Source organism: Oncorhynchus keta, chromosome 21, assembly GCF_023373465.1.
Source record: "Oncorhynchus keta strain PuntledgeMale-10-30-2019 chromosome 21, Oket_V2, whole genome shotgun sequence".
NCBI lineage: Eukaryota > Metazoa > Chordata > Actinopteri > Salmoniformes > Salmonidae > Oncorhynchus > Oncorhynchus keta.
The window spans coordinates 6,757,069-6,767,620 of NC_068441.1; the positions used below are offsets into that span (position 1 = coordinate 6,757,069).

Here is a 10,552-nt window from a genome sequence, read left to right on the forward strand (position 1 = left end):
TCTCAGAACAGATCACAAACACAGCAATGAGGATTATAATGAGGAAAAGAAACAGGATAGATCCATCCTTCCCCATTGGATGTTCTCTGTCTCTCTCTCTTCTCACTCCCAAATCATACATTACCAATTCCGTCTCAGTGAATGTGCCCACATTCTCCAAATATCTGTTCTCGCTGTCAAATGGTCCATCCATCCCCGCACACAAACACACTCCTGTTGTAAAAACAACGACCCTCTCTCTCATTCATCAGTCTTTCTAAACCTCCACCTTTTCTTTCAAAACCGCCAATATCTCCCCTGCTCCTTCTCTCTCTCAGCAAGCACATCCCCTCTACCCGTTCTCTCTCGCTAAATAACCACAATCTCTCGGGCATCAAAATCTCAACCAAGAGGAACAGAATACACCACATTAAATTCAACTTCCTCCCTTCACTCGCTCAGCGTAAGACAAACAAAATAATAATTTGCTGACTTTTTTTTTTTTTTTTTTTTTTTACTCTGAAAATAAACTGCGCATGAAGAGGAAGGGAGCGCGAAGGGAGACAATCTTGTTACCAGCCGGCATAGCCCTGGGAAGATTTCTATCAGACACACGTATAGAGAGAGGCATCCATTTAGAAAATGGCTTTTCTAGGCACGCTGGGCCATTTAACACACCCTGTGACGACTCCTGTTTGGGGCCGTGATAAATGTTCTTTCACACCAACTCACGACCGCGAATGCACACACTACTTATGCCTCGTTCACACCGACGGCGTCATTGCGTTTCAGTACACCACAAGTGCATTCGTTTCCAATGAAACGCTGCGTTTGCCTTGCAGCATTGCGCAGCAGAGGCAGTTGCAGTGCTTTCTGTGTGGTGAATACATGTATGCAAACATATCCAGATGATGCTGCGTACCATTTTGCACCATTTTGCACCATTTTGCACCATTTTGCACCATTTTGCACCATTTTGCTCAATGAGTGTGATCAAGGCGTTAAGGCCAATCCAGACACTACGGAGACGGAGGGTTCGGAGTATAGCGCAGTGTTGCAATGTCATTTTCCGTCATAAAAGGCGGAATTAGATTGAGATGTTTATGAAATCAGTTAATTTCAGTAAGTGTTCTAAGTCAAAGGAGCCCATGGAGATGTTTTCAGATTTGCTTGAATTCTAATGTATTCGCCATCTGCTTGTAGGTGTCGGAGGGGGGTGGTGTTTTGGACAGCCCAGTGACAGAGCTGAGCCCCGACGGCCCATCTACAGGTGGTTCACCGCCCCTTGGTTCATCATCTCCCCTTGGTTCATCATCTCCCCTGTCCCTGTTTCGACAAGCAGGTGTTCACGTACTTTTTGTCATGTAGTGTATGTGCGCCCGTTTTCCAAACCACACAACATGTTAACTTGTATTGGAGGGCGCGATAGCAGCATTCTGAAAAGACACTTGTCCAGCTGGTGTGAGGAAGTAGTCCTTGAGGTTGTTGCGCACGTCTAGAGCAACTCTGGTTGCCCTGTCTGCCGACATGTTCCTTGGGTCCAGGAAGCTGGTGTCCCTTGTACCACCTGTCTCCACTCTCCTAGACGCCGGTTCCACAGTGGGTGTGGAGTGGTCAACAAATGTGGGGTGGATGTACCGTGTTGATGACTCTGTGTAGTCAGTGTCTGAAGTGTCGGTAGTGCAAAGGTATTTGCGGAGGGCCACACAGGCCTTCACAATGGTCTCAGCTTTCTCCGGGACAACTTCAAGGGCTCGTCCCAGGATCCTCCATCTTGTAGCTCGGATCCCAAAGCAGTCCTCTGAAATTCTTCTGACTTTTAAGTGGAGGTAGTTGTCGACCTTCTTGGTGTCACCAAGGTCAGAAGAACCTTTAAAGAAAATAAGGATTTTCCATTAGTATTGAACAAGAACATGACGGTTTTCAAATGTGTATTGTAACAACTGTGTAGCCTATGCTTTGGACATAGGCCCTCATCCTCTTACTGGGATGCCAATGACTTTTATGTAAGGCATATATACTGAACAAAAATATAAACTCTACAATTTCAACAATTTTACTGAGTTACAGTTCAAATAAGGAAATCAGTCAATTTAAATAAATGCATTAGGCCCTAATCTATGGATCTCACATAATTGGGCAGGGGCACAGCCATGGGTGGGCCCACCCACTGGGGAACCAGGCCCACCCACTGGGGAACCAGGCCCACCCACTGGGGATCCAGGCCCACCCATTGGGGAGCCAGGCCCACCCACTGGGGATCCAGGCCCACCCACTGGGGAGCCAGGCCCACCCACTGGGGAACCAGGCCCACCCACTGGGGAACCAGGCCCACCCACTGGGGATCCAGGCCCACCCATTGGGGAGCCAGGCCCACCCACTGGGGATCCAGGCCCACCCACTGGGGAGCCAGGCCCACCCACTGGGGATCCAGGCCCACCCACTGGGGAGCCAGGCCCACCCACTGGGGAGCCAGGCCCACCCACTCGGGATCCAGGCCCATATCTATATTTTTTGTTCAGTATAATTACAACATCTATATTGGTATCATTTTCACATCATAGGTATAGTCACATCTATTTAGCGTATCTTACCTGGATCTGGTCATGTCAGGTTTACCCTCAGAGGAAATCCCTTGTCTCCCTCGAAGACATATGGGCTCGGTGTTTGGGTCCGCGGAAAGCACTCTGCCCTTGTTACTGGCAGCTGACCTGCAATGAGTTGGGATTCCTGCATCTCCCTCCCGACCAAATGCGCCCACGTCGATCATGGTGAAGAGGTACCTTGCATCGCAGACTGCCATCAGGACCATTGAGAAAAAGCCCTTTTGTTGTAGTACTTGCTCCCCGAGTTTGCCGGAACTAGATCCGAATATGTTTTACGTTGACAGTTCCTGCACAACACAGACAATTCCAACTATCCCCAAACTCTCTGGCAATTTCTTCCCATTTTGCCATGGAGGAATAAGCCACAAAATCCTCCTTCAGGACATGCCAGATAGCCTGGCACACTTCTGTGATGATGGCACAAAACTGTTGAGATTCCTAGCTAATAACTAGCAGCGATACTTTGCTATGAGTTCTCTCGTGCGATTTATGTGCGGCTGAAGCAAGTCGTCAAATCTGGCAAACTGACATCCGAAAGTAGTGAAAATGGATTTCCTCGTCAAGGCTTCGCATAGGTTGGACAAGAGACATATCTTCTCCGTCGTCCCCTCTTGTCGTGTTCAGTGGACGAACTTGCCCTTTTCTCAGTCCTTCTTTTCTTCTTCTCCTCCTGAGTAGTAAGAGCAGTTCAACCTCTTGCTCTTCAAGCTCTCGAATTCACAACTCATAGAGAGACATGCTTGCTTCTGCTTCTCTGTCTATGAAGTAGTGCCGTACAGCTTAAAACACCAGACTAGCCAGACATATAGCTAGCTAGCTATATTTGTAAACAAAAAAGGCATATAACACCACGTTCAAATGGCGTCGCTAGCTACAGTCAGAGTACCTCGGACCCTCTTGCTTGGTAAGCTACTCTGGCTCCCCAAGCTCTAGTGGATTTACACTACACAAGGCGGACTTCCTCTCTCGGTGGAACGCAACGACGATTCTGGACAAAAATGCACGCCCTTGTACATGCATGCACGTCAATAGACAGAGTGGAGCCTTTTTGGCTAACACACACACACACACTCAGGACAACCTAGCCTACACAAACACACTATGCTAACATACTCACAAACACATTATGCTAACATACTCACAAATGCACTATGCTAACATACTCACAAACGCACTATGCTAACATACTCACAAACGCACTATGCTAACATACTCACAAACACACTATGCTAACATACTCACAAACACACTATGCTAACATACTCACAAACGCACTATGCCAACATACTCACAAACGCACTATGCTAACATACTCACAAACGCACTATGCTAACATACTCACAAACACACTATGCTAACATACTCACAAACACACTATGCTAACATACTCACAAACACACTATGCCAACATACTCACAAACGCACTATGCTAACATACTCACAAACGCACTATGCTAACATACTCACAAACACACTATGCTAACATACTCACAAACGCACCTTTCAACCATCATACTCACACACACTCAGCCCAACCCACTTACTAGTATACACCAGAACAGACTATTAGATTAACTAACTATTCCCACAGCATTCGCTCAATGTCAATCTTTCTGACAGTGCAAACACAATTGAATACACTTTTAATTGACGTGCTGTACTTGCTTATGCAAATCCACACACATTCCTATTCAATAACTATTGACACAAACTAGGAACGCCTAAGCCTGTATTTCAGTGAGTAAATAGCGACAGACCAAATAGTGATGCTGTGTTATTCTGGAAGACAACGCAAATAATTCTATTGTCAGAGCAACCAACACATCCCCATGCTAACCGCAGCCATGGCAACAACCATCATCACTGCTCCGCCCGCCCAAACACTGTCCTAAATCCTTTAACCACAACTAGCAACTGTCACCAACTGTCGCCTACACTCGCTATTGTCAATTACACTACCATATTAACACCACGGCCACCCCCCTCACCATGGCAACGATTACCATCACCGCAGCCGTAGACGCTATTGTGGCTGGCTGAATCATCACAGTCAGCCACACAGCAATAATGAAGCATTAGATCCAGGCCCGTTTCCAGACCTGGAAGCCCAGTGAACATGCACACTGCCTCTGTGTAGAAACATGACGAAACTCTGTCAATCTAACACGGCCAAACCATCTGCTGCTCTCGTGTCACGCACACAATGACAGAGGAACAGAAGCAGGAGCCCAGATGCGTGGAGTCTCTAGAGTACATAGACACACTGCTGGTGTTACGCTTCCATTTGGCAAACAAACAATACGATAGTAAGCCTAGCTTCAGAGAGAGAGAGAGAGAGAGAGAGAGAGAGAGAGAGAGAGAGAGAGGGGAAGAGAGAGACAGGGAGAGAGAGAGAAGACAGACAGTTTAACTGCAGTCGTGCATGGGATCAGGTATTATGTTTAGTTCCCAGTACTTACCCCTTTCATCTGCTGGGCTCCAGTGACCAGTTGCAGAGTCTTCTCCAGCTCCTTCTCAATACGGCCTGCCCAATGCATCATTCTGATGGGAACAAAGACAAACAGCTGTAACTTTAACATACAAGCGTATCACAAACATTATGAGTTGGGGAAAGCTTAAGAAAGTCAGTTCCCTTCCCTTGTTAAAGTCATTTTCCTTCCCTCAAGTGATGTATATAACTGCATTGTGATGTGTGTATGTTTGTGTGTGTGGTCGGTGTGTATGTGTTGTCTGTCTGCCTGTATCTATCTGTCTTTCTGTTCCATCCGTCACTCACTCCCCTCCTTCCTTCTATAGACACACTGTCTTTTTTTCAATCTCCTAATGTCAGTTTTATTCATCAACATCCCGTCCAGCCGCCACTCATCCCTGGGGTTCTGGTTGGACGGAGTGTGAGCGTGTGTTCTTTTGGCTGGGCCTCGATCAGCAGCAGGGCTGTAATAAAAAGCTTCACTTCTGACAGAAGTGCACAATAAGCAGGAGGCGCTCTCAGTGGATGGAGCCAAGTCTGGAATTAAGAGATCAAACGCCTGGAGCTCATCAGTTTATATCTCCCACCAAGGCTGCAAATGACTTAATGGATCAAGATGTTCACAAGCTGTTGTTCGATCAGCAAGAGTTACCAACTTAAGAGTGGAGTCCCTACCCACCCAGGCATCACTCAGATAGAAATAAGAAATAATTATACTAACATAAGTGGGAAAAGAATAGTAATGAATAATAATAATAATAGCAATAATAACTAAGTCATGTACAAATAAATGTTAAGGAAAAGTAAACCAAAAAAAAAATCTACAAACATGAAACTGTACCCTTTCTTCTGTCCTTGTTTTTGTGGTTGTGTTTCGACAAGACGGTAGCAGCCGACTCTGAGCCACGCAGCCGTTCCTTCCAGACACACCAGACACTCACATCACCAGCACAACCATTTGTCTCTTAATAATACCGCAAGAAAAATAAATGTCAGCGTTAAATGTCAGATTATTTTGAAAGAAAAGACAGATCTATGAACCAATACCAGTCTGCCAAGAAGTGACAGAGAGACCTGGAACCACTGAGTGTAGTTAACAGTACATCATATCTGTGACCAGGAGCCCTGACAGGAATCAGATAAGACGTAGGCATCTGTGAGTGTAGAGAAAGCATTTGTTCAAATGTTAGCCACATAGAATAATGTGTCTTGACTGTGTTTATGAGGGGGATATAGAGAATAAGAGAGGAAAAGAGGCTTGCCTCTAAAATGATGGCACGAGGCAGGTTTGCTGGAGAAAGCTCGCCGACTATGAAAAGGTCACCTGGCAATGAAGTGAACGCAGGCTTAAAGTGAGACCACACTGGGGCGGAATGCAGTGATGCTAACAGCTAGTGACAATACCTCTTGTCCCCAAGCTAGACACACTCCTTACACAACTTCACTCGTGTACAGTCACCTATACACAAATGCAAGTACACACACACACACACACACACACACACACACACACACACACACACACACACACACACACACACACACACACACACACACACACACACAACCAAGTTATATGCATAGTGTGTTAAAACACACACACACAAACACAACATTGGGGGTGAACTATCATTTTACACGGTAAATATTGCTGGACTGACCTACTGAATCTCAGGCTAAGGCTGCTTGATCTCATGTTTACGCTAAGCCAATGTTGACCTTCATTTGGGTCTTAGTTCAAAGTTGAACTTTTTTAATATCACATGCAGAAGTACAGCGAAATGATTTTCTTGCCAGCTCTGAACCCAACAATGCAGTAATCAAAATCAATGTAGTGGCCAACTCAAAATAACTTACGGTATTGTTAGTATTAAATCCAAAAGTGTATTTTAAAATATCACTATTTGTAGGTTTCATAATATGTGCATGAATAGGTCCAAAGGTAGGCGTACAATTCCATCAAATGTGGTTCAGCGAGTTTGAGACATTCATTGGGTCTGCCATCCAAGACTATCTCAGGCCGAAATGAAACGAGTGTATTATCAACCCTATGGCTCTTCGTTCAAGCTCCATCACAACGTTTAATCGATGGATCTCAAAACCCAGGTCATTTCTAGTGAAGTTAAACATTGAAAAATCATCCATATTCAGACTATTTCCATACGTTTATGAAAGTAAGTGTGAGTGGAAATTGCATATAATTTTATGCACAATATTGCAAGATAAAGTGTAACATAATTTACCCCGAGATGATTGTGTAAAGTCCAGTCGACCTCCAATGATAAAGAGTTTTTTTCAACATTATTTGTTTTTCATCAAATGGACAGTAGGCCTACTGTAATTGGCCAATAACCTGATGTTCAGCACACACACACACACACACACACACACACACACACACACACACACACCAGCGACAACACCCATCCATCGGAGTGTCACACTTTTCTCTGGATTGACTTAATCCAATGTCACATTGCACATTTCTCTTTGGTGTTGTTCACTATATTCACCTCAAGGACTCTTTTCATTAGCACTACTTCAGTTCCAGTTTACATCATCCCCCCCGTTTCCTGGCACGTCTGTGTAAGAACTGCAGCGAATTGTGATTGACCTTGACAGTCTTAATAGTCTCGAAAAATATAACTTGGTTTCTTATCCAAACAACTAGCGCCTTGTAAGATGTAAATAGTGTTCGACTCGGTCTAGAAATTAAATGTAGCCTATGCGTAGAGTTCAGAAATTACAAATATTATTACACATGCCTTATTAGCCTATTCATACAAGACAATAATGATTAGTAAATGTTTCAATGTATTTGGGCGGGATAGCCTAAAACACTTAGTCGAGAAAATCTTGACACACAGTTGTCTCTGTGAGAATCGCCGTCATAAATCCTGCAACAGTCCACTATACAGCTCGCAGCTCCAAAAGGAGGGCTCGCCAGATAACAATTGCCCATATACACAGTTAGTAGCCGAATATGTCATAGGCTACTAATGTCCAACTAAGAGCGGTGTAGCCTAAAGCATGAGCTTGTGAATTATACATGTTTTTATTAGTCTATTAAAATGACGTCCTCCTGCGCGTAATTGTGTAGCCAGAGCGCAAAGCATTGTTTTCTTATTTTACATACGATGCATTGGAAGGGGAGGAAATATATGTGGAGTACTGAATTAGAGGAGCAGAATAAATGCTTTCCGAGGAGGAAAGTTCCCAAATTCACCCTTATCTAATTCTAATACCCCACATGATTAGGCCTATATAAGATATTGATATCCAATTCAGTGATTAGATAGCACACATTAAATATGTTAATATCAAATAATGATTTATTAAACAGATCTCAAATTAGAGAGAGAGAGAGGGGAGGGGTCGGAATAGGAGCATTAGCTCAGATATACAATCCTGTTGCTTGTTTGGGGAGGGGGGGGGGGGTATCGCTGAGGCAACAGTAAGGCTCCAGAAACGGACAACCCTTACTGACACAAGAGATGCAAAAAAAGTTCCAAGCGTGTTTTAGGCTACACATTGATTGAACCACAAAATGAAAAACAATATATAGGTTAATGCAATAAATGTTAGAATAACATTTCAAATAGCGTTGGGTATAACGGGCCCTATAATGCTTATTAATAAGATATAGGCCAATACGCCTGAGGCCAGATTTCCTTATGCATATCGTTGTGCCTAATCTGGTTCCGACATAGCCTATTGCTGCCTACAATACAATACTGTCAATTAACAAATGTTTTATTTACACAATTGAATGACTCGTCTAACTGTCAAACCCATTCTAATTAATAGGACATATACCTACACTTATTTTTGTAATATTCCGGTCGTACGTTTTCAAGCTATTAGGGTCGAGGAGAGAGATATAGGCCTATATATGCGTAAAACTCGAAGAGTTCGTTGTCCTTCACACCCACCTGGTGAAATGTGCGTGCAGTGCCATGGCGCAACCGGAGTGCAAGATTTGGACATCCTCGCGGGCACTTTCCCTCCGGTTATAGGCTACCTCCGTTACGGAGGGGCATGGAATTTTGCTGCTTTAAAATGACTAAATCTTTTTTTTTTTACGGTAGCATGGCAATAAAATCAGTACTATCAGATTGATAGTTAGGCTACTTTGATTGAGTTTTTTTTAAAGGATTAGCATTGTGACTTGGTTAGATCGAAGTAGCTCCGCCATCACCTATGCGCCTTCTGAATGCTTTTGTCAACATTGTAGCATGTTTGACTATCCGTTATGAACACAGAAGAAAATAAAAATACTAAGTGATTTGTATTGAGCAGAAATGTTATCTAATCAAGCCATGATCAATAATTGAACTCCCATGTTATTATGGCGAGCACCTGTGTGCCTTGCCAGTAGTAACCCATGCACCTATCCATGCAAACAACATCCCATTATCGACCCTATTTGGAAGGGCAGAAGCAGTAGATTAGACTATGGCTAAATTGTCATTGCTACAATAACATTCGTGCACGCGGATATATCTGTAACGTAGCTCACGCATGATTCAGAGACGGAAACTGCGTTTCTGTTTCAACATCAGAGAGCCGGTTAGCATCACGCGACTATCGCACCTTTTAGTAAACCGCACGGTTTGGGCAAACTGTCCCAGTTCTGAGATCTCAGCAGTAACCCCGTTTCCATCTCCCTAAATGTAGGCTACTTACGTGTAGTGTTGGGGGAAGCGGAGGCTCCCCGTTGCCGGCGAAGAGACGCTAATGATGAGGACAGTTTGGATTGAGAACATACATAAAATACCGTAGGACTGAGCGCAGATCGCCATTTTCCATAAAATATTCAAGAAACTGGGATAAATAGAATGGGGCAGTGAGAATAATCTCTTAGAACCGAACTAAGAATAAACGCTGAGCTCCGGAAAGTGTGTCGGTTGATAGCGAGAACTCGCGCTGTGAAATCTCAATCGGAAACGTACAGAGGATTGGCAGGTCAAGACAGCGGATTCGAAGACTCACAGATGCATTGACGCTGCTGCCACCGCTGCTGCTGTGGCTATTTGCGCACTCCTCCCTCTCCCTGCCTTGCACATTTGCTCTGCTCACTCGCTCTCCAATGTAACAAACCGACGGCGTGAACACAAGACGACACATTCGCGCCAATATTCCAACACGACAGACGGGGGCGCGCGTCAGGCTCTCTGTCCTGTCCACCATGCAGGATTATGAGCACAAAGGAACCAAGGCTTTATGTTGGTAATAACAGGCATGGCTCTAGACGGGTAATACATTAACTTGAGAAATGTTCTTGTCTTTGTTGGAGTCAAACTCTTTAGTAATAGTTGTGGTGAAGGACAGGAGTCATTGGAGACTGTACAAGCACCCCCAACAACCCCAAGTATTTATTCCCTGGTTCTCAAACTCTAAAGCACTGTTACTGCAGTGTTCCCTTGTGTCCTAACATATTTTACACAACATTATACTGCTGCATGATTACTGACCCAGTAAAAATACAAGGCAATAG

The 10,552-nt window shown here is 44.3% G+C and overlaps 1 protein-coding gene across 4 annotated transcripts in view; it reads right to left on the bottom strand.

Moving 5' to 3' along the window:
- The window catches only part of LOC118399834 (voltage-dependent calcium channel subunit alpha-2/delta-2-like), a 246,689-nt gene extending 236,530 nt beyond the window's left edge, over positions 1 to 10,159 (bottom strand). For 2 of the 4 annotated variants that reach the window (XM_052473270.1, XM_052473267.1), the window contains exons 1-2: positions 9,742 to 10,159; positions 5,045 to 5,126 (exon numbers count right to left, since the gene is read on the bottom strand). In XM_052473270.1, coding sequence (XP_052329230.1) covers positions 5,045 to 5,126; positions 9,742 to 9,857 — 198 coding nt within the window. In that variant the 5' untranslated portion in view covers positions 9,858 to 10,159. The remainder of the gene's footprint in view (positions 1 to 5,044; positions 5,127 to 9,741) is intronic. The other 2 variants (XM_052473269.1, XM_052473268.1) reach the window with 1 other exon arrangement.
- Between the last annotated feature and the right edge of the window lie 393 nt (positions 10,160 to 10,552).